The 22,638-nt window shown below is 58.8% G+C and overlaps 2 protein-coding genes across 5 annotated transcripts in view; one reads left to right on the plus strand and one right to left on the minus strand.

Annotated features, from left to right (window-relative positions):
- Positions 1–10,366: 10,366 nt before the first annotated feature.
- Positions 10,367–15,041, plus strand: PRXL2B (peroxiredoxin like 2B). 4 transcript variants are annotated; one of them, XM_012498550.2, is made up of 7 exons: positions 10,367–10,541; positions 10,683–10,887; positions 11,317–11,368; positions 11,912–12,029; positions 12,126–12,201; positions 12,498–12,616; positions 12,986–15,041. In XM_012498550.2, exons 1-7 carry the CDS (start codon positions 10,479–10,481, stop codon positions 13,001–13,003), a joined length of 651 nt encoding a protein of 216 aa, XP_012354004.2. In that variant the 5' UTR covers positions 10,367–10,478; the 3' UTR covers positions 13,004–15,041. The 4 variants fall into 4 exon arrangements, with proteins under 4 accessions (XP_012354004.2, XP_012354006.2, XP_012354005.2 ...); XM_012498552.2 differs by having other exon boundaries at positions 11,966–12,029; positions 12,106–12,201; positions 12,530–12,616; XM_012498551.2 differs by having other exon boundaries at positions 11,966–12,029.
- Positions 14,222–22,638, minus strand: part of MMEL1 (membrane metalloendopeptidase like 1) — a 33,523-nt gene continuing 25,106 nt past the window's right edge. The window contains exons 12-24 of the mRNA XM_030805222.1: positions 21,854–21,990; positions 21,403–21,496; positions 19,757–19,885; positions 19,189–19,287; positions 18,580–18,663; positions 18,119–18,222; positions 17,718–17,776; positions 17,147–17,266; positions 16,198–16,331; positions 16,021–16,086; positions 15,511–15,606; positions 15,136–15,212; positions 14,222–14,663 (exon numbers count right to left, since the gene is read on the minus strand). Of these exons, the coding sequence (XP_030661082.1) occupies positions 14,564–14,663; positions 15,136–15,212; positions 15,511–15,606; positions 16,021–16,086; positions 16,198–16,331; positions 17,147–17,266; positions 17,718–17,776; positions 18,119–18,222; positions 18,580–18,663; positions 19,189–19,287; positions 19,757–19,885; positions 21,403–21,496; positions 21,854–21,990 (1,299 nt within the window). The 3' untranslated portion in view covers positions 14,222–14,563. The remainder of the gene's footprint in view (positions 14,664–15,135; positions 15,213–15,510; positions 15,607–16,020; positions 16,087–16,197; positions 16,332–17,146; positions 17,267–17,717; positions 17,777–18,118; positions 18,223–18,579; positions 18,664–19,188; positions 19,288–19,756; positions 19,886–21,402; positions 21,497–21,853; positions 21,991–22,638) is intronic.

Here is a 22,638-nt window from a genome sequence, read left to right on the forward strand (position 1 = left end):
TGGAATTCGGGTTCCCGGCGTGGCTCCGCCAGGGCAGCAGCCCCAGAGGCAAAGAGCTCTCCTTCTCCAGCTGAGCTCATCCCTGGGGCTGAACTTTGCCGAGAGGATCAGCTCCCAGGCCTGGCCAGCCCTCCAGTGAACACCGACTACGCTGGCTGCAGGGAGTGCTTGTGTCTGAAGAATGCCAGGCAGGTGTCCCCAGAGGGTGGCTGGAGGGGCTCAGAAACCACTTTCACTTTCTCTCTCCTCCACTTCTGCATTGTTTGGGTTTGTACCTGTCTGTGTCACTTTTGCACGGGAAGTGGGATGGAGAGACGCGTGAACCACCATTGCTGGGGGAAGGCTGGCCCCAGGGGACCCATGGCTTTCCCAGAAAGGAGCTCTGCCACTGGACAGCCGGTCTCAGGCTGCTGCACAGGCCCCTCCCCACCTTCAGCCCTGGCCTGCAGCAATCAGGAAAGGGTGGGGTCCAGCTGCATTGCAAATGGACTAAAGCCACTGATTTGCACACTTGCCAATGGCTGAAATGGTCAATTAAACATCACGTACCTTTTGCCACAGAGCAGAAAGCACTCAGCCAAACAGTGTAAAGAGGCTCAGAGGAGGCCGGGTGCCCTGGAGAGACCCTGCGTCCTGACGACACAGCGTCCCTGTCCTGCAGTGGAGGTTTCCCAGATGAAGGGGTCCCCGGGGGGGGAGACAGGGCCCTGCACACAGGTCCTCTGCCACGCTGCTCACCATGCCTGTGCCTTATCTCACCATGAAAAGTCACCTAGGCCAGGCATGGTGGCTCACGCCTGTAATCCCAGCACTTTGGGAGGCGGAGGTGTGCGGATCATCTGAGATCAGGAGTTTGAGTCCATCCTGGGTAACACGGTGAAACCCTGTCTCTAGGAAGAATACAAAAATTAACTGGGTGTGGTATTGGGCACCTGTAATCCCAGCTACTTGGGAGGCTGAGGCAGGAGAATCACTTGAACCTGGGAGGCTGAGGTTGCAGTGAGCTGAGATCGCGCCACTGCACTCCAGCCTGGGCGATGAGCAAAACTCCATCTAAAAAAAACCAAAAAAACAAAAAGTCACCTAAAGGATTAAGTGTCAGAGGGAGACGGAGGCTCTTGGAAGTCACAGTGTTTGCAGCAAGGTGGCTCCCAGAGCTGGGAGGAAAGCCCCGCCGGCAGCCAAGCTCCTGCTCCAGCACCCCAGGTGCAGAGGGGCTGCCCCAGGCGGGGGACTCCAACTCCCTCTCAGCCAGGGCCAGGCCCGTGGGGTCGGGGCCTTCTCAGGGCCGAAGCCTCACTGCCCGAGCACGGGGCCTGCCTGCGGCAGCTACGCGGACGGTTCCTTTTAAAACGCAGAAGCCGCCGTCATCTTTTCTCACTGAATGGTCATCATGGAAAGTGAAAACGATGGTGCGGCTCCTCCCATGGAGGAGAGACAAGCTCACAGGTGGGGAAGCCAGACCCTCGAGTGTGAAGTGGGGGGCGCAACCCCACCCTCCCTCAGACGCCCCGAGATAGGCCAGGGTAGGAGAAGGGGGCACCTGTCCCAGGCACTGGGTGGCCGCTGCCCGGCAGAGGGTCTCTGCCCCCATCAAAGGGAAGTGGAGGCCCCCAGGGTAGGTTCTGTTTGGCCCGCATTTATGAAGCACCTACTTTATGTCTGGAAGTTGGGGCCCCCAGGGGCAGGCTCTGTTCAGCCCACATTTATGAGTCACCTTCTGTACGCCTGGCAGTGAGGGGGCCCAGGGGCAGGCTCTGTTCAGCCCACATTTATGAGGCACCCACTATATGCTGGGCAGTGAGCACAGGGATGGCTGCCCAGGCTGGCCTGTCCCACGGAGGAGAGACAGGCTCACAGCGGGGAAACCAGAACCCCGAATGTGAAGTGGGGAGCATGGGATCAGAGGTGGCCCAGACCCCATGAGCTGGGGCTGCACTGGGCACAGAAGGAGCAGTGGCAGTGACTCGCGGCTTGGGGCTGCTCAGGTCCCGCCGGTGCCCAGCTGCAGGAAAAAACAAGGACTTCTGCCTCCCTGCGGTCCCTCCCCCACACCCGCCCACGCGGCCAGGACGTGACTGTCACTATGGGGACTTCCACAGGGCCTGGTGCTTTCCCAGACAGGTGACTGCCAGTCTGGTCTCAGCCTCCCCTAAGCAACATTCCAGGACCCTGCGGAAAGACCCCCCCAGGCCTGGGCCTTCCCTAGTCTGTGCACCACTGCGTTCCAGACGCTGGGCTGTGACCCCTGGCGGCAGCTCCACTCTGCCGGAGCTGGAGCTTGTTTTAAATGTATGACCTAAAACTCTAAAACCCTCTCCTGTAATCCCAGCACTTTGGGAGGCTGAGGTGGGTGGATCACGAAGTCAGGGGATCGAGACCATCCTTGCTAACACTGCACTCCAGCCTGGGCGACAGAGCTAGACTACGTCTCAAAACAAACAAACAAAAAACTCTCAAACTCTCAAAGGAAAACACAAGCCTCTTGATGTTAGACTTGGTAGTAATTTCTTGATTTCTTGGGTATGACAGGAAAAGGACAGGCAGAAACGTGTAAAACAGATACATGGGACTTTATAAACATGAATGAATAGAATGAAAGGCAGCACATGGACTAGGGGAAAATGTATCAGATAAGGCATTCCGTCTAGAATATGTAAAGAACCCTCACACCCCAACAACATCAAAAACAAACCACTGGGTGAAAAACTGGAAAAGAACTAGAATAGAGAAGACACACAAATGGCCACCATGCCCCTGAAACAAGGCTCGGTGCCACCAAGCATTAGGGAAATGGGAAACGCAAATCAGAACAACGGGGAGACCACCTCAGGCCTAGCGGGATGGATGGCTTCTTTTAAAGCCCCCAATACAGACAGTAAGATTCTTTTTTTTTTTTGAGACAGAGTCCCACTCTGTCGCCCAGGCTGGAGTGCAGTGGTGAGATCCTGGCTCATTGCAACCTCTGCCTCCCGGGTTCAAGGCATTCTCTTGCCTCAGCCTCCTGAGTAGCTGAGACTACAGGCACCTGCCACCATGCCCCGCTAATTTTGTATTTTTAGTAGAGACGGGGTTTCACCATGTTGGCCAGGCCGGTCTTGAACTCCTGACCTCAGGTGATCCACGCACCTCGGCCTCCCAAAGTGCTGGGATTACAGGCATGAGCCACTGGGCCCGGCCTGGAGAGGAATAATTGTTGCTGAGGAAGGGGAGAAATTAGAATTCTCGTGCACTGCTGGCTGGAATGTGACATGGTGCAGATGTTGTGGAAAACATTAGGGCAGTTCCTCGAAAAATTAAAACCACAATGACCATGTGATCCAGCCATTCCGCTTCTGGGTATAGATCCCAAAGAATTAAAAACAGGGACTTGAGAACATATTTGCACACCCAGGTTCACAGCCACAGTGTTCACAAGAGCTTGAATGTGGACGCCACACAAAAATCCATCAACAGGTACAAGAATAAGGAAAATGTGGCTGATAGGTCCAGTGGAAGGTGCTCAGCCTTGAAAAGGAGATCAGACACAGGCTGCACTATGGACGGATGCTGAGGAATTTATACCATGTGACATAAGCCATTCATAAAAGACAAACGCCATTATGATGCCACTTCTATGAGGAGCCTACAATTGTCAAATTTATAGAGAGGAAGTAGAGCAGTGGGTGCCAGGGGCTGGGGGAGGCAGTTAGTGTTTCACAGGTGCAGCGTTCCAGTATAGGATTGTCAACAAATTCTGGAGATGGATGGTGGTGATGGCTGCAACAATGTGAATGTACCTAATGCCACTGAACTGATCTTAAAATGCTCCGTGTGGTGAATTTTACGTCATGTATATCTTATCACAATTACAAAATAATTTTTAGGCTGAGCACGGTGGCTCAGCTTGTAATCCCAGCACTTCGGGAGGTCAAGGCAGGTGGATTGCTTGAAGTCAGGACTTCAAGACCAGCTTGGCCAACATGATGAAACCTCATCTCTACTAAAAATACAAAAATTAGCCAGGCGGAACCTGTAGTCCCAGCTACTTGGGAGGCTGAGGTGAGAGGATCACTTGAGCCTGGGTGGCAGAGGTTGCAGTTAGCTGAGATTGCACCACTGCTCTCCAGCCTGGGTGACAGAGCCAGATCCTGCCTCAAAAATAATAATAATGATAAAAAAAGAAAGAAAGTTGATCAAATCCCATCTTTGGTGTATATAGGGTGGGACTTGGGGAAACACAGCTGCCCTTTCCCAGGTGTCCTCTGCAGCCTGCCCACCTGGTTGAGTCCCTGAGGCTTCTCATAGGGACATCCTGGGCTTTGCTGGAGGGGGATGGGCAGGATGGCGGCGGCCAGGGGCCATTTGGGATGGAGCTGGAGCGCTCCAGCATCCTCTCAGCCACAGCGGGGCTGTGATTCTTGCTGCTCAGAAGCAAGGTGAGCCTGCCAGAGTGGCTAATGAGTGTGCGGTTGGCAAAGGTGGTTACCAGGGTCTGTTTTCCAGATGAGGAAACTGAGGCTTAGACAAGGTGGTGACTTACCCACAGTGACCCAGCTGGGCGGTGCCAGAGCCAGCATCTGAACAAGCCCTGGTCTGATGCAGGTCCTGCGATCTCCCCACACCCTGACAATGACCTATCTCTGTGCACACACGTGTGTTTGTGTACTGGGCACACCTCCCCTAAGGTTTGCAGGGCCCAGGGCTAGAACAGAGATGTAAACATGAGAAGAGGCAGGAAGGTGTGTGCCATTATCAAAACAAAACAGAGGCTGGCCAGGCGGGGTGGCTCATGCCTGTAATTCCAGCACTTTAGGAGGCCATGGCAGGTGGATCACCTGAGGTCAGGAGTTCAACACCAGCCTGGCCAACATGGTGAACCCCGTCTCTACTAAAAATACAAAAATTAGCCAGGCGTGGTGGTGCACGTCTGTAGTCCCAGCTACTTGGGAGGCTGAGGGAGGAGAATCGCTTGAACCCGGGAGGTGGAGGTTGCAGTTAGCTGATATTGTGCCACTGCACTCCAGCCTGGGCGACAGAGCAAGAATCCTTCTCAAAAAAAAAAAAAAAAAAAAGAAAAGAAAAGAGAGGCAACAGAAGCAGAACCTCAGATGTGGGTGTCAGTAGACAGATATTTTAAAATAACTCATTCATGTGTTACTAAAAGCAGGAAATGCCGTCTAAGGGGATCTCTGGATGGAGAATTCCACAGCTGATTGGAACCTATACGAGAGAACCAAATGGACATCCCAGGGCTGCAGGTCAGTGTCATGAGACGGGTGACGGCAGACTGGACCTGGTGGCAGGTGGACCATGGAGGGGCGACAGAGACAGGGCAACAGACACGCTGCAAACAGCCACCGAAATACCCGTGGGAAACAAAAGCACAACAGAGAACAGGAGACTTATGTGACTCTGACTCAACAAGACGCATTAGTTAAAAGATCTAATATATGCGTATGGGGCTTCCCAGAATAAGAGGGAGGAAGGAAGGAAAGAATGAGACATCATTGTAAGACAGTGGTAAAAAAAAAAAAAAAAAAAAAGAATGCCTGGCTGGGCACGGTGGCTCACGTCTGTAATCTCAGCACTTTGGGAGGCCATGGCGGGCGGATCACCTGAAGTCAGGAGTTCAAGACCAGCCTGACCAACATGGTGAAACCTTGTCTCTACTAAAATACAAAAGTTAGCTGGGCGTGGTGGTGGGTGCCTGTAATCTCAGCTACTCCAGAGGCTGAGGCAGGAGAATCACTTGAACCCAAGAGGCAGATGTTGCAGCAAGCTGAGATCGAGCCATTGCACTCCAGCCTGGGCGACAGGAGCAAAACTGCATCTCAAAATAAACAAACAAACAAATAAATAAAATAAAAGAATTCCCAAACTGATGAAAGATACCAACCCACAGACTCAAGAAGCCTAGTAGGACTTCCAGTAGGACTTCTGCTGCTGGCCACGATGCTGCAACTTGCCAGTGTAAAATAAACAACAGGGAGGCTGGCTCTCCCAAACAAAGTTTACTGGGGGATGGCAGGGGATTGCAATCTGGGATCTGCATGCTGAGGGGGACCGTAGGTGTATCTTTCTTTTAGGGGTGAGAAGAGAAAGTCTACACAGATTGTTTTGGAATAAACCTCACAGGGTACAGGAGCTTATTGGAGGGTTGGTGATTACTCATGAGTAACACGATTGTTGCGGGGGAGACGTCTTCATAGGAGCAGCTGATCTGGAATGTTGTGTGCTGTCGGAGTCCCTGTAACAGTTCTCATCTTAGGCACCTGAGCATGAGGGACCTTCCCTCCAGGCCTCCCAGCTCCGTTTTGCTTGGGTCCTGACATAAGTGACTCTGCCTTAGTATTGACAATTTTCACACAGTGGAGCCAATTTCCCCCATTTGTGTCCCCTCCCCCAATTCATATGCTGAAACCGAATCCCTAATGCGATGACATTATGAGGTGGGGCTTCAGCATGTGCTTAGGTGGGTAGTGAGGGTGGAGCCCTTGGGAATGGGTTAGTGCTTTTATTTATGTATTTTATTTTATTTTGAGACGAAGTCTCACTCTGTCGCCTAGGCTGGAAGGCAGTGGCACGATCTCGGCTTACTGCAACCTCTGCCTCCCAAGTTCAAGTGATTCTCCTGCCTCAGCCTCCCGAGTAGCTGGGATTACAGGCATGCACCACCACGTCCAGCTAATTTTTGTAGCTTTAGTAGAGACAGGGTTTCACCACGTTAGCCAGGCTGGTCTCGAACTCCTGACCACAGGTGATCCGCCCACCTCGGCCTCCCAAAGTGCTGGGATTACAGACGTGAGCCACCATGCCCAGCCAAAGTTAGTGCCTTTAAAAAGGAGGCTCCGGAGAGCCCCCTCGTGCCTTCCGCCCTGTGAGGACACAGCATGAAGATGCAATCTAGGAACCAGGAAGGGGTCCTCGCCAGACCCTGAATATGCCAGCGCTTTGATCTTGGACCTCCAGCCTCCAGAAATGTGAGAAATCAATTTCTGTTCTTTAGAAGCCACCCCATCTGTGGTAGTTTTTTTTTTTTTTAAATTAACTGGCAGCCTTAATAGACTAAGACACCCTCGCACCTTCATGCTACTGAGTGGACAAGCTTACATGAAAGGCTGTTGTCACATATGTGGTACCAGGCAGCCCAGGGATGCCGGTGAAATCTCTGGGTAAGTCCCTTTGGCCTCTGGTACTGGCAGCTTCTCCTGTTAAGAGGGCAGTCCTCCACGAGTGTCTCGTGCCCCCCACCTCTCACAGGGTGTGCCAGGAACGCAGGCCCTGAGTACCCTCCCCCATTTCTCAGGGTGGTTTGCCCTGAGAGTCCTCAAGGGACAGAGAGCAGCTTGCTCAGTTCTTGCTGCAGAAACAGCCGACTCCCCCAGTGCAGGGCTCCTCAGTGGCCATGCAAACCCACCGACTGTGCAGTGCCCACCCAGGCCCACCTACATGGCACCCGTGGAATTTGGGGGCAAGGGGATAAGACCAAACACACAGGTGAGCACCTGCCTGCCATACCATGAATGACAAAGTCCTTTGTCTCTGACCTGGAGTCTCATGTCTTCTGTCAGCATCCCTGACGCAGTAACGGGCCAGCTCTTCCCTTGTAAGAAAAGCTAAAACCTAGGCCCAGAGCTGGCACCATCTGGAGGAGGAAGTGCTCTTCCCTGCCCCTCCTTGGCCACATGACTTGCTCTGGCCAGTGGCATGGGAGTGCAAGCGACACATCCCAGCTGTGTATGGCCACTGGGAGAGTGTGGCATGGTTTCTCCATCTCTCTTCCATGTCCTCCCTTGGTCAGAACGGCATGTTCCAGAGAGCCACAGCTTGCTCAGCCTGGACCCCAGAATGAAGGAGGCATCAGAAGCTGAGCCACCCCGTGGCCGACAAGAAACCTGAGTGGGAGGGGAAACTTGGTTGCTGTGATCAACCCAGGCTTGTGAGTTGTTTTGGCAACACAGCCTAGCAAGAGCCGACCAATACGTCATTGATGAAAGAAAGTCGACAGGCGTGTAGAAGGAGCTGTCTACTGAGCATGTCTGCACTTTTCTGAATTATGTTGCACCTGAATAAAAAGTAAGCAAGCCTGTCTATTTACTTTAAATGACGTGTGCCAGATATGTACAGTATGCAGAGTTAAGGTGCCACCCCAAAATAGGCTGCTCTGGCACAGTCACTATTAGGAATTAAAGGCAGTTAAAAAAATAACAGGTGCAAAAAGATCATTCTGATCTCTCTTGTGTTTCTTAAAAGCAGAAGATGAAATTCCCAGGTGAAAGATGCTCTCCCTACACTAGAAAGCTCTGATCCTCAAGGATGAGAAGACGAGACCCAGCAAATGCTGTACAGTCCTTGATAAAATGCCTCTCACCTTTTTAGCCCCCCACATCATCTAGCTGCTTCCTCAAACCTCACTGTTCTCTGTCCAACTCAGCACACGAGTGACTGAGTCCGCTTCACCGGGTCTTCATTTCCTTAGGAGGGCTCCCGAGCTACATCCAACTTGAATCAAATACACTGGCATGATGATCTGTCTTATCTTGATTTCACTCTTGGGCCCAGCCAGGACCTCAAAAGGCTGGAGGTGGAGTTTTTCAGCCCCTACATATGCAAACACACACATAGCACGTATCTGAGCGGCCACATGGGCTGGCCCTGCTATTTTCTTATGGCTTCTCAGCCTCCCAGCCACCTTCTGCTCTGCATCACTGGTGCTGGGAGGCTGCAAGCTCCTTTCCCACTCTCCTCTGCCTGTTGGCTTCCAGTGAGGCTCCTGCAGCGATGGCGCTGGTGGGAGATGCCAGGCGAGGAATTGATCTCGCATTCTCGTTTCTGGGAACGTCTCTGAAAATGGCTGAATCCCGTCTGGGATCCCAGCTCCCAAGGAGGCGGCAGCTTGCTCACTGCTTGCACAGCCCCAGACGGCAGAGGGGCCCTCTCCTGCACAGCCTGAGACAGTGGAGGGGCCCCTTCTGCACAGCCCCAGAAGATAGAGGGGCCCCCTCCTGCACAGTCCGAGACGGTGGGGAGGGGGCCCTTCCTGCCCAGCCCCAGATGGTAGAGGGGCCCCCTCCTGCACAGCCCGAAACGGTAGAGGGGTAGCCCTGGTCTCTGGCGGGCTGCACTTCTGGGCTCTGGAGCTGCCACACCTCCTCCCTCCTTGTGCTTCCCCTTCCTCGTTTTGCTTTTTGCCCTTTCTGACATAGTAACGACTTCCGTTTCCCAGTCTGGACCTTCACCACTCCAGGGCGAGGGCACAGGCGAGGCAGCAGCACCCCCCGGGCCTCCTGTTATTTGGAGTACAGTGTGGGGGCTCCCTCTTCCTTCTCCAGCCCACCCAGGCCCCTGGAGCTGTCCTGGGGCCTGGGGAGTGAGGCCCCGTGCCAGGAGCACAGACTCCTCCATGCTGGGCCCTCCCAGATGGGAGCCCAGGCTGGGTGAAGCTGTGACCCGGCCCTCACCCCAACTCGGTGATAACAGCTATCACAGGGCTGCAGTGGGGGAGGAACAGGACGCATCTGCCAGGCGCCTGACCCGCAGTGCACTTCTGGGAGCTGTGCTTATCTCCCCGGGGTCTATTTCGCCCCAAGGTTTGGCGGGTTAAAAGCTGATATGCAACCGGCACGACATGAACAGTATTTTATGATTAAAGATATCACGTCCATGGATAATTGAGATACTGCCGCATTTGCGGGGATTTTCAAGCGAAAACCTGGCCACGTGGAAAAGCTAAGCCCTCGCATCCCCCCCCGCCCCACGGCTGGGACTCCCGCCCCGCGGGAGACCCCGGCCCGCGGTCCCCTATGCCCGCGACCCCTGCGCTCACCCTCTCCCCTCAACCCTGAATCCAGCCCAGTCTCGCGCGAGCCCGCAGGGAGACCCCCGCCGCTCCCTTGACCACCCCTGAGCCCGCCGTACCAAGCCGCCCCCCGGGGCCCCCCGGGACCACCCCGAGCCCGCTGCCCGCCTCCCGCCGCATTCCGCACAGGCGCACCGCGCGCCGAGGGCCGCACCGCCCAGCTCCGCCTGCTGCGCCAATGGCCGACGGGGTCCAAGTCTGCGGCCCAACGGGGAGGCGGGGCTGGGGGCGGGACCGGGACGCGGGACAGCAACTGTCCCGCAAGACCCGGATTGAGGAGGCGGGAGGGACCCAAGCAGGCGGACCCAGGATTTGGCGCCGCGATCTCGAGGCTTGGCCTGGAGTAGGAGGGGAAAGAAGGCGGGACGAAGGGGCGAATCCGAGCGGGCGGAGCAGGGCTCGGGGTGCGACAGGGGGCGTGGCTAGAGGCGTGGTCGGGGCGCGTTGCGGCCATCTTGGGGGCGGGCCCGGGGCGGAGACGAGCCCGAAAGGGCGGGGCCTCGGCGGCAGCGAGAGAGGCGGGACCGGGGCATCTCGGGGCGGGGCCGGGGGCTGGATCTGTGAGCCGGGAGCCGGGATCCGGGAGTGGGGAACCGGGGAGTCGGGGAGCCTGGAACCAGGGCGGGCGGCGGCCGCCATGAGCACGGTGGACCTTGCCCGCGTGGGCGCGTGCATCCTGAAGCATGCGGTGACCGGGGAGGTGAGGCCGGGTGGGCGCAGGACGGTGGGCGCGTCCCTGGCTCTTGCCCGGGCGTCCTGGCAGCGATGGCGTGGTGGGGGCCGCGGGTCTGGGGCGGGGCTGGGGGCGACGGGATGCGCCCCTGACCCAGCCGCCCGGCAGGCCGTGGAGTTGCGGAGCCTGTGGCGGGAGCGCGCGTGCGTGGTGGCAGGGCTGCGGCGCTTCGGGTGCGTGGTGTGCCGCTGGATCGCCCAGGACCTCAGCAGCCTCGCTGGGCTCCTGCACCAGCACGGCGTGCGCCTGGTGGGCGTGGGGCCCGAGGCCCTGGGTCTGCAGGAGTTCCTGGACGGCGACTACTTCGCGGGAGGTGCGTCCTGTTCCCCGCCGCGGCGGCGCAGATACCCTTCCCTAAACTCGGCGTTCTGGGCCCTTTTTTGCCCAACCCCGGCCCTTCTGTCTCCTGGAGTGGCCTTGATATGCCCACGGGTCAGCGTCCCTCATCTCTCCCTGCCTCCTCGCCCGGCAGCTGATGGCTGGACAGACCTGGGCCCAGCAGCAGAGTCTGGGCGAGCTCTGCCCCGCCGGTTCCACCTGTTGCCTCTGGGACTCAGCCCCTCTTCTGAGGGGAGGGGGGACACAGCCCTGTTTTACCCCTCCCGGCCCTGGGTGGGTGGGCTGAGCACGGAGGGTGGGCAGAGGAACAGAGGGTCGGAAGGAGGAGGGGGATTCTTGGTGGTGAGTGGGTTGGGGGCTGGTTCTGGGCCTGGGGCACACACATGTGGCTTCTGCTTTCCAGAGCTCTACCTGGATGAGAGCAAGCAGCTTTATAAGGAGCTGGGCTTCAAGCGGTGAGTGGGAGCGGGCACCCTTGGGTAGCGTGGGGTGGAGGGCCCAGGGGTGCCCACCACTCCCTGCCACCTCCTCTCCCTGCTGCCCTCTTTGGTGCTGTCCACTCGGGCCTTCCTGGGCAAGGCGGCTCTGGTGGCACTGTTGACCAGCCCTTCTGCCAGGCCTTCTCTTGGGTGCTGCGTGACTGTAATGAGCCACCTTGTCTAGGGCTTACTCTCGGTGTCCAGACCACCTCGTGGGGTGGAGCCTCATGCCCCATCAGGGGCCATCCTAGCTTTCCGGTGTCTGTGCCACAGGCTGCTTCCTTTGCTTGGCAGTTGCCAGCTGAGCCAGATCCCTGGGCACACCCAACCTGGGGCCCCATCCATGCTCCCTGCACCCTCTGTGGGCCCTCGGCTAGCAGCCACTGGGCTTGGTGTCCAACCTGCCGGTGGGCTGGGCTGACTGCTGATCTGGCCTCCTGTGCCATCTCTGAGCCTTGGTGAGGTGGGTGGGTGGGGTGGGGCCTGACCTAGGAACTGGTCTCATGGACACTGGAGCAGGCTCTGGACCCAGGCTTCTCCGGAGTCTGGCCAAGCGACCTGGTGTCTTCGCAGGTACAACAGCCTGAGCATCCTCCCGGCAGCTCTGGGGAAGCCCGTGCGTGATGTGGCTGCCAAGGTTTGTGGGGGTCAAGGATGTACAGGCCAGGGGGTGGTGGGAGCTCCCAGGGGCCTTTCCTCTAGGATTGACCCAGGCTGTGCCCACTCCTGACAGGCCAAGGCTGTTGGCATCCAGGGGAACTTGTCTGGGGACCTGCTGCAGAGCGGAGGGCTGCTGGTGGTCAGCAAAGGTGGGTCAAGGGAGGGGCCCCGGCCACTGCCTCAGGAAGGGCCTTGCTGAACTTGGTGGCCCAGCCCAGGCCCTCTCTCTGGCTTGTCAATCTCATCACAGCCCCTCCGCCGCAATGTGGCCTGGTTCTGCGTGTCTGCTGGGCTGAGCAGGGCTGTGGCAGAACAGCTCACTCATCTGGGTAGCCGGGTGGGGGATATGGCTGGCCAGGGCTGCCCTGCCCTCCCTCCTCCTGGTACGTGGCTGTGAGGTGCAGGCAGCCTCCGGGGTGCCATGACTGCCTGCCCGCTGCTACAGGTGGTGATAAAGTGCTGCTGCATTTCGTCCAGAAGTCTCCAGGCGACTACGTCCCCAAGGAGCACATCCTGCAGGTCCTGGGCATCTCTGCGGAGGTCTGTGCCAGCGACCCGCCTCAGGTGAGCTGGGCCTTGGGGGCACTGCCTGCCAACCCGCGCCCTGTCCCCAGGTCCCCTGGGAGGAGCACTCGGCTTGGCTGGGAGCTGAGCCACAGCACCATGCGCGTCATGCCAATTGTGTCCTGGGATGTGGATGCCACTGTGACCCCACTTGCAGAGTGGGGCAGGCTGAGAGGGGCCGAAGGGCAGCATGGCTGGATGGACAGGCACCTCGGGGCTGTCCGCAGAGGTGGGGGTGACACATGGGGCGGTAGGCGAGAGGCGTGTCCTCTCAGCCTCGGGAGGGCTGGGGATTGTCCAAGGGGGCCCTCTCAGGCATTTGCCTGGTCCAGTGTCCAGCGGCCCCATGGGACCCTGCTGTCCCCACAGTGTGACAGAGAGGTGTGAGGGAGGCGAAGGCCCTGGCCTCTGAGGATCTGGGTGGCGTCTGCTGCCCTAGGTGTGCTGGAAGTCCGCTTGGAAGAACTGTTCTGGAATCGCTGGGCGGGGATGCCGAACCTCTCCTGATCCGCCGGCAGCAACGAGCCATTAAAACTGCAGTTCCTGACCATGCACTGCTTCGTAGGCTCCGAGCCCTGCATCCCCCACAGCCCCCGCCTCGCTCACTGTTGGGGCCCTCAGGACGGGCAGGGTAGCTGTGAGTCCCCGGTGTCATCTTCCTGCTCTGCGAGTGTCTCTGGAGACCTTGGGCCTTTGGCCTGTGGGGCACTGGGGATGGTAACCTCACTGCCCTGTCACTCTCTTCAAGGGCGACATATCCCAGCCCACGTCAGGAGAGGAGCGTGGGGTCAGCTCCAGCAGGGTCGGGGTCAGTGCCCGTGTCTGGTGGGAGCCACTCAGGAGAGTTGGGTTTTCAGGGCAGAGATGGGCTTGATTCCACCTGGTGGGGTGGGTGGACCCTGGAGACTCTCAGGTGGTGGGCCAGCCTGCCCCAAGGCCCTTTACTGATGTCAGAATCATTGTTTGCACCTGCTGGGTATGGCCTGTGGGGCAGCCGGCCCAGGAGGGTCTTAGTCTAATTAGGTGCGTCCAGCTTCTTGGCCACCTTTCCCTGGGGACCCTAACAGGCCCAGAGCAGAGCCCCTTACCTCCCAGGTCAGACTACCTGCTCAGGCCCTCCCCTCCCATGCAGGCAGATGACAACTGCAGCCCTCCCTGCACTCCCTAGTCCAGACCTGGGGACCACCGTGGGCTCCTGCGGGTCTCCCGGCTCCCTTCCCGCCCCCAATCCCACCCTCGCAGTGGCCATTTAAAAATGCATAGCAGGTGACCCACTGCGTCCCTTTGCGTTCAGCCCCTCCTCTGGCTTTCAGTTACACAAAGCTAAAATTTAGGTTCCCAGCTGCAGCTCTCTAGGCCCCCGGTGCCCCAGTGGGGCTCCCCGCATCTGAACGTGTGGTCCCGGGGGGCGGGCACTTGGGGGCATCCTGGTCACTGCTGGCCCTAGCATTGGACCCTAGGAGACTTGAATGGAACTGGCTCCCTCCCCATCAGCTCCCAGCTGTCACTCTCTCCCACCCCCGGGCAGCTGTTTTGCCCAAGGCCACTGCTACCTGTTTGCCCACCCTGGTCCCTCCCAGACAAGCAAGGCCTCTGATTTCTTTGAAGCATTTACTTAGCTCAAGTCTGAAGCTGTAGATATTGGAAGATAATGCACCTTGGAGGGTGGGCAGGACACAGTTGATTGTCTCTATAGGGCTGTGACGGGGGCGCTGAGCCCCGCGGGTGTCTGTGGAGGGGGCTCAGGGCCAGGTACTGCAGTGGACACTGCTCATCCCTGGGTGTCAGGCAGGTGGCTGCACCCAAGCCAGGCGCGGAGGCCTGGCAGGCAGGCTTGGCATGGTTGGCCGGGGCGGGACGTACACTGGGTCGCCACTGGCTGCACCTTCGCACAGATGCCTCCGAGCAGCGGGTGGGCGTGGGTCGCACAGCGAGGCAGGGCCTTGGCTACCACACGCGGCATCGCTCCTTGGGGTGCATAGGGGTGCCCCGGGCACAGTGGAACGTGTCTGCGAAGGCGGCCAGGTTCTGCAGCGACCCCAGTACCCTGAGGGTGGGTGGGTGTGACAGCAGGAGCATTGCCATCTTGGACAAACACGGCCATTTTAAGTTCCCCGTGATTAAAAACCAGCCCAAAACATCAGCCTAATGGCTCATGTCAGTATGAGCAGAAACATTTCAACCGTGAGATAAACCCCCATCTGACCAGAAGCATGCCAATCCCGAGAATAACCTCCCTTCCAGCCAGAGATATTCCAACTCTGCAATAAAACTCTCCTTCACACAGAAACATTCGCAGCCTGCAGTAGGCTCCCCCTTCCTAAACCCTTAAATGCCCTTAGTCTGTAAGAGAATGTTCCTGACCAAAATCGGCCAGAAGCCCCTCTCAGGTTTATTCCCAAAATAAACCTGTCTGTTGAGCCACTTTTTGTGCTTTCCTCTTTTAACTCTTACAGGCCACTGGGGTAGGGGCGAGGGGGTTGTGGGTGGCAAACGGTTTGTGGGCATGGGAGACTTGCCTGTACTTCAGGGGACTGTGGACGTCTGTCTTGATGGATTGGATGGCGAACTCGGGCCGGTAGGACCCGCACCACACCTGTGGGCGTGTGGGGGGCGTGGCTACAGGTGATGCGGATGGGGTGGCCAGGAGGGGTGGGGGAGGGTCTCCACTATCCCCAGGCTGCCCCTTCTAGGTGGGGTGAGGGAAGCCAGCAGGTGCTCCCCTCCTCCCATCAGCATTAGAATCCTGTCCAGCTCCTGCCCCCTGCCCCTCATGCTTTTCCCCCAAGGGGCCTTCCACGCTGGGCTCTGGTCCCCGGAGGTGCCCCAGAGCGGGCCCTCCAGAGATGAGTGGGGAAGCATGGGGATGGTGGGACCAGGACTGCAGCTGCCACCTGGGCATAGTTGACGAAGAAGAGCTGCTTATGGGTGAGATCCAGGCCGGGCAGCTGCTGGTCCTTGCCACCCTCTGCCATCCACTTGAGGTAGGCCTGCAGGCACCGGACAGGAGCTGGGCTCAGGCCTGCCAGCCTGGACTCCAGAACCCTCAGATCTCAGGGCAGAGCAGAGGTCTGGCTCCAGGACCTACCCCTGTGGGGATCCTGCTGCTGCAGGGGCCCCTCGCACACCCCACGGATGAGCGCTCACCACCTCGATCACTCAGGGACCCCTGAGCTAGGCTCTCGGGGGGGATCCCTGGCCAGACAGCCCACCGCACGGCACCTGTCCTGAATGAGCCCCTGATGCCCCCTCCCCGATGTGCTGGTGCCCCCTCCCCTGACAGGCTGACACCCCCTCCACTGACAGGCTGACACCCCTTCCCCTGCCGCACTGACGCCCCCTTCCCTGCCGTGCTGGCACCCCTCCCCTGCCACCCTGATGCCCCCTCCCCTGCCAGGCCCCACCTTATAGGCTTGCCGCACCCCTCCGTTGTCGGCAATGTTTTCCCCAAGGGTGTTGAATCCGTTCACCTGCACACAGGAGACAGGATTGGGGCAGCCCCGGCCCTGACTCCCCTCTCCCTCAGGGCCAGGGCTGGGGCCCTCGTCTTCCGCAGCCTCGGTGCTGGTGGCAGTGCTCACGTTCTGTTCGTCCGCCAGGTCCCAGGAGTAGTTGCCGTACTGGTAGATCATGCACTCCGACTGCTCCCGGAAGTGCTGGGTGGAGAAGTTACTCCACCAATCCATCATGTTGCCGTTCTTGTCGAAGTTCCGGCCTGGGCAGGGGCAAAGGAGGGCTGCCCACACGCCCCTGGCTGCACTGTGCCTGGCCGCTCCTGCCCCTCCTGCAGCCAGCCCCAGTACGGAGAGCCCACAGTCTGAGTAGGCTGAGCCTGGAAGAGCATCACGGGCTCCAGGGGGCAGCAGCTGTCTGGGGCTACACAGCCCCCAGAGAAGGAGGGCTTCAGTGGTCTCCCGTGCCACCCCCTGAGGCTAGGGCCTAGCACTTGGGTCCTGTGGTCTTGGAGGCACCATGGTTTAAGGGCTCCTCCTGTGATGCCCAAACTCTAAGCCCCAGGTGAGGGGAGTATGTGGTCCCTGGGGACAAGGGCTGCCCACGTAAGGTCCCGATGGCCGAGCCACATTGGAAAACCAGCCGGGGCCCCTGTCCCAGGCAGGGCAGTCCCCACCGAGGGGCAGAGGTCAGCATGGCCGTGGCGGGGGTGGCACACCCCCCTGGTGGAGGATGCCGGCTGTCTGGAGAGTCTCCCAGGCTGGTATCTGGGCTTCACTGCTGTGCTGGGCAGTGTCGTAATCCCCATGTCACAGGGGAAGTGTCCAGTGCCAGGTGGAGTGAGGGTCATGGGCTGGAGTCCCTGGGTCCCCTCCTCCATGCCGGGAGTCAGTGCTCCCAGACAGGGCCCCAGCCTGGCATTCAAAGCCTGCTCTGCCCCCACAGCTCCCTGAGGACCTGGCCTCGGTGTCCCCACTGAAACCATGAAGAGGTTGAATGGAGCACTCCCAGGCCCCTTCCTGGCTGCTTCTCCGTGGAGAGGGGAGGGCATGTGTGGTTGGAGGGGTGGCCGCTCACCATTGTCGTCAAAGCCGTGCGTGATCTCATGCCCGATCACCATCCCAATGCCTCCAAAGTTCAAGGCCTGTGGCTGCTCCTTGCTGAAGAAGGGGGGCTGGAGGATCCCGGCAGGGAATACTGTCCCCAAGGGCGGGAAAAAGAATAAGCTGTGAGTGGACGCATTTCCTGTGTGCCAGACTCAGGGATGGCACTGCCAGGGGTTCTGACACTTGATCCCACAGACCGGGAGGCAGAGGTCAGGATTCCCTCAATTTACAGATGAGCACACGGAGGTTCAGAGGCTGGGCGGGCTCGTGCCTGGCAGACCCAGGACCTCAGTCCAGCCTCCTCCCACCATCCTGTTGTGCCTGCAGGAAAGGCTCTGTGCCACCTGCCAAGTCCCTCCCCGAGCCGCTCATGGGCACAGGAGCGAATGTTCCCCACGGGGACGGCGAGGGGTGACGTAGGAGAGTGTTCTGAGAACATGCTGAGGTGCCCCCAGGAGGAAGGGATGGGCAGGGGGCTGCAAGCCACCCCTTCAACTCTGGCACCAAAGGGCCTGGGCAGGCAGGGATGGGGAGGAACTTACCAATCTGGTTTCGGTTTGGGGAGTAGAACGCATTGACCACTGCCGCCCCGATGATCCAGCTGTGATCGACAAGCCGGTCTCTGGGAGCTGCCTCTCTGGGGACCCTCCCTCTGGGCTCTCTCTCCCTTGATGGACCAGGGCCTACCCTGGCCATACCAGAGCAAGGGCCCAGGCCTATCCCAAGATCTGGTTCCTTCCTGGGGTCCCTGAGGAGGAGGCGACTTGGGCCCCAGAAAGCAGAGGGTGATGGGGGACTCTGTCCAAGATAGGCCCAGTGACTGCACCCCTGAGCTGGCACTGGACCCCAGCCATGCATCCAGTCCCCCGCCTGGCAGGTAGCCCTGCACGCCTTACTGGCCACTCCCTGGCCCCCCCGGTGCCGCGCCAGCGATGCCACTCACAGATTTGGGTCCACCTTTTCCCGAAGCTTCCTGAGGCTCCTCTGGGCGCCCACCTTGAGGTTCTGCAGACTGTTCTCAAAGTACAGGTCCTCCGAGAAGTTCAGCTACGGGAGAGGGGCAGTCACTGCCAGATGCTGGGGCCGGGCCCTCAGAGGGGCAAGGGGAGAGGTCCTGGGTGGTTGGGGAAGGACCTCAAGCCTCGCCAGGCGTCCGCACGTGGACAGTCGGCTGTGGGTGCAGGTGAATGGGGCAGCCCTAACTCTGAGCAAGTCCCTCGTCCCTCCAGGCCTCAGTTTCCCCATCTGAGGGTAGTTCTAGAGCCACCACCCTAGGGCATGGTGAGGACAGCTGTGTTAGTGCCCGGGAGGAGGGTGCAGGGCTTGGCACAGAGGAGCCCCCAGGCAATCAGGGCCCATGTCCACGGTGTGGGGGGCAGTTTAGGGCTGGGGTAGGGGGCGCACATTGGAGTACTCGTCATCCAGGCGCCTATTCATCTCCTCCAGGATGTAGTCAGGGTGGCCGATCTGCTCCCGGATGCTCATGGCCTGAGTGGGGAGGAGGGACTGGTCAGTGGGTGTCCCACTGCGGATGGGGTCAGCCCGGGGCATCCTGGCTGTGCTCTCCCTGTCCTGTGGTGAGGGGCTGGGGGGCTCCGGGACCTGGCCCCCACCTTGCAGGCTCTGGGGAGGTTTAATGGGGACAGAACATGGAAGGCTCCGCCCACCTGACCTACAGCCCAACAGCTGCCAGGGGTCCGGGTGGGGGCAGGGGCCCTAGAGGGGTCACTTGGCTGCCGTCTGTCACTTGGGTCCAGAGGAGCTTCTGCTGGGTCTGACCCTCGCTCCCGAGGCCACCGCTACCCCTGCTGGCTCCTGGGGGGCGCTGGGGATGTTCCAGGCCTGGTTCCTGCCCCTGCCTGCTGTTCCTCAGCTCCACAGTGGGCAGGTGGTCCTGTCTGCGCCTCCCGGGGCTGCCTTCTCCCCGTGGGGACTGTCAGGCAGCTTTGTCAGGGCGGTGCTGCTCGTGCCCAGATCCAGTCGGGGCTGCCCCGACCTCTGCGAGCCACTTACCTTCTCCTGCGCCTTCTTCTTGGACTCCTCGTCCATCCAGCCCAGCTCGTCCAGCGTCTCCACAAACACTGTCCGCACCTTGTCAATGAGTTCTCTGACCTGGGAAGCGGGCATGGCCCTCGTGTCCCAGACTCATCTGGAGGGCGAATGACCAGCCTTCGAGGGCTTTGGGGAGGTCTGGTCTGAGCCCTGCTGGGGCAAGGCCCAGGGCTGCCCAGCTGTGGGCCTCTCGGGTGAGGTGTGGGGCTGCTGGGGGGATGAGATGACCACCCAACTTCAGGGTCCTCCCTGCTGGGCTGTGGGTCCTCATGGGCCGGGGGCAACTTGTACCACCTCTGCCTTTCCCAGCTGGATCTGCAGGGCTCAGGCTGGGGCCCAATGGCCAGCTGGGGTCAGGGGCATGGGGTGGGCACGGCTTCCCTTAGCCTCCCTCTGTCTGGTGCCCTGGGGCAGACATGGCTCCCCCAGGTGCCCCTGAGCCGGGGCGGGGTGGGAGTCTCAGGGCAGGGAGGCTCGTTGTCCCTGTGGAAGGCTGGCCCAGGGTGGGCCATGGATGAGGGGCGCCTACCATGCTCTTGCTGTCTCCAGGGAACGCCTCCCTGACGTAGAGGGAGCCCACGGCGTTCTCCATGTTGCTGTTGACGTAGCCCACACATTCACGCCAGCGCACCTCCTCCGCCATTGTGCCAAACAGCGCCTGACGGGGCCACCCGATCATCCCATGGGCCCCCACGTCAGCCTTCCCAGGCCTGGCCTGGGGCCCTGGGCTTACGGGGTGAGCAGACCCACCTATCCTCAGCCTCAGGGTGGCCCGGGACCAGCGGGGCCACAGGATGATCTCAGCCTCGCCTCTGGGTGCTGCCGCGGCGGGGGGAGGATGGGCATGCTCTTGTGATTGGGGAGCCTCCCCAGACTGAGAGCTGGGCCTTTACCCTGAAGAGTTGGGGGGTTCCTCCCCGGCCCCTGTCCTGGTTGTCTGGCTGGACTCTGCTCTCCAGGACTCCAGCCCCAGTCTCGAGGCACAGGGCTGGCGCTGACCCCAGAGCAAGGCCTGGGACCACTTCCCTCTCAGCCACCAGCTCCCAGGGCCCTGGTCTCCCCATTGTTGAAGCAGCTGTGAGAACACCTGCTCATCTGTCCCCAGGGACACAGGGGCATGAGACTCTGGGCCCCAGACTCAGGCAAGCCCAGGGAGCGCTCTGCCCAGTGTACTGCCACACCTTCTGGGCTGTAGGACTTCCTGCCCTCTAGGAAAGGCAGGCAGCCCTTTCTTCCTCCCCAGAAGCTCCTAGACTCAGTGCCCCCCTGACGCTTGACTCACAGGTATCTCTGACCCACCACCCCCCATGGCAACAGGAGGCTTGACTTGCCCCCGGCTTGCCTCTGCCTCAGTCTCCCCAGTGCAGTGGGGGCCTCTGTCCCTCCCATTACTCTAACAAAGGTCTTGAGAGTCCCGACTCCCCTCTGCCCTTAGCCCCTATACCCAATCCCTCAGCTGCTGCGGTCAACACCTCCCCTGCGTCTGTCTGTCTGCCAGCACCATGGCCAAGCCTGTCACCTCACCTGCGTGACCACATCGGCCTCCATGCTGACCCCGCCCCCTACTCAACTCACTCTCCCCAGAACAGCCAGAATCCCCCTAGGGCCTCCCTGCTGTTCCCTGTCTCCACCCTCACCCCAGCCCTGGAGCAGCCACAGTGACTACAGGAGCAGGAAACCTGACCTCGTCTCTGCTCTTAGCACCCCTGTGGCTTTCAGACGGGGAGTACAATCCAAACAGACTGCTGCGGCCCCCGGTCACCTCGCCTTCCTCCCTGCCGTCTTCTCCTTCCTGTCTGCTGCTGACCACGGGTCCGGCCCCTGCCTGCTCCTGCCTCTGGCCTCTGCGCTGGCACTGGCTGTTTCTGCTCCCGGGAAATCACCCTGCCGCCTCTTCAGACCTTTAAGGTCTCAAATGTCACCTCCCCGGAGCAGCGCTCCCTGTCCCCGTCCCTCCCCGCCTCTCCGCCACATCATACTCTGTGGTTTTGGCAGAGCTGCATTCTGCCTTGTTGACTGTCATGATCGACTCCCCACCGGGGTAGGCACCTCGCCCTGCCTCGTCCATGGCTGTGACCCTGGCGTGGACCTTGGTGCTTGCCCACAGCTTATGCTCAGCATTGTGGCCTGAATGAATGAGTGCCTGGCCAGGCTCTGGGTGGGGCAGGGGCTCACCTTGCGGTAGTTCACTCGTGTGTCCTTGAATCTCTGGCTTAGGCTACCAATTCGGTCCAGCACCAGGCGCCAGACCAGGTAGTTCTGTATGGTCCTGGGGGCAGAAGGTAGAGGGTGAGGGGAGAACAAGTGAGAGGTCTTTGCAAGGGAGGAGATATGGCTTAGGGCCCTTGGCCAGCACATTCCACCCCAAACAGAGAGTTACGGGTGCTGGAGAAAACCTCCAGGACAACCACCTCCAAAATCCAGCCCATCTGCCCTGGGTGCTTGGGATGTGACACATTTTTAATGTCAGACTCCGCTGGCCACTAAAGCTTAACCCCTCATGTCCCACACCCCTCAGGGCAGATGCTTCATAGGGTCCCGTCCTGGGAGCAGAAGCTGTGTTGGGGAGGATGGGAGAGCAGGGGCAAAGATGCTGAGGCCTTTGGAGACCCTCCCTGGGCCTCACCTGGCTGAGTAGGAGTCGATGATGTTTTCAAGGTTCTGCAGGTAGGGGATGCCATAGACCACCACTTCCTCATCTGGCAGCAGCTTGATTTTGACAGAGGACAGCACAGTTTGTATGAACAGAGTCCAGTTAAATCCCTGCGGATAGAGGAAGTGGGGAGAGAGAGGGAGAGAGAGAGAGGGAGACACATTTCCTGGGAATCTAAGAAACCCAGCCCCCATTGAAGAATGTTCAAGGAATAAGAGAGAAGGTGCAGGTAATCAGAATCAGGAAAGGGTGGGTGACATTATTACAGAGCCTACAGCTGTAAAAACCCAAGTGATCATGCAGATATATGCGAAAGCCTAAGTATAACAGGCAAGTTCCTAGAAAAACACAGCTTAGCAAAAATGACAAAAAAAGAAATAGAAAATATGAATAGTCTTCTAGGTTAAATAAATGGAATATTTAATTTGAAACTTTCCAACAAAGAAATTTCCAGACCCATTTGGCTTCACCAGTGGATTCTATCTGACATTTAAGGAAAACTGCCAATCTTACTAAAACTTTCCAGAGATGAGAAAATGCTTTTCAACTTGATTTATGAGGCCGAGAATAACCTTAATACCAAAATAAGGATATTATAAGCAGAGTAAGTAATAAGCCAGTCTCATTTATGTCATAGATACAAAAGTTCTAAGCAAAATATTAGCAAATAGAACCTAGCCATACTTGTATAAAATGCTAATGCATCACAGCTGAATTAGATTTATTCAAGGAATACAAGTTTGGTGTAACATTTGAAA

Source organism: Nomascus leucogenys, chromosome 24, assembly GCF_006542625.1.
Source record: "Nomascus leucogenys isolate Asia chromosome 24, Asia_NLE_v1, whole genome shotgun sequence".
In the NCBI taxonomy this organism is placed as follows: Eukaryota; Metazoa; Chordata; class Mammalia; order Primates; family Hylobatidae; genus Nomascus; species Nomascus leucogenys.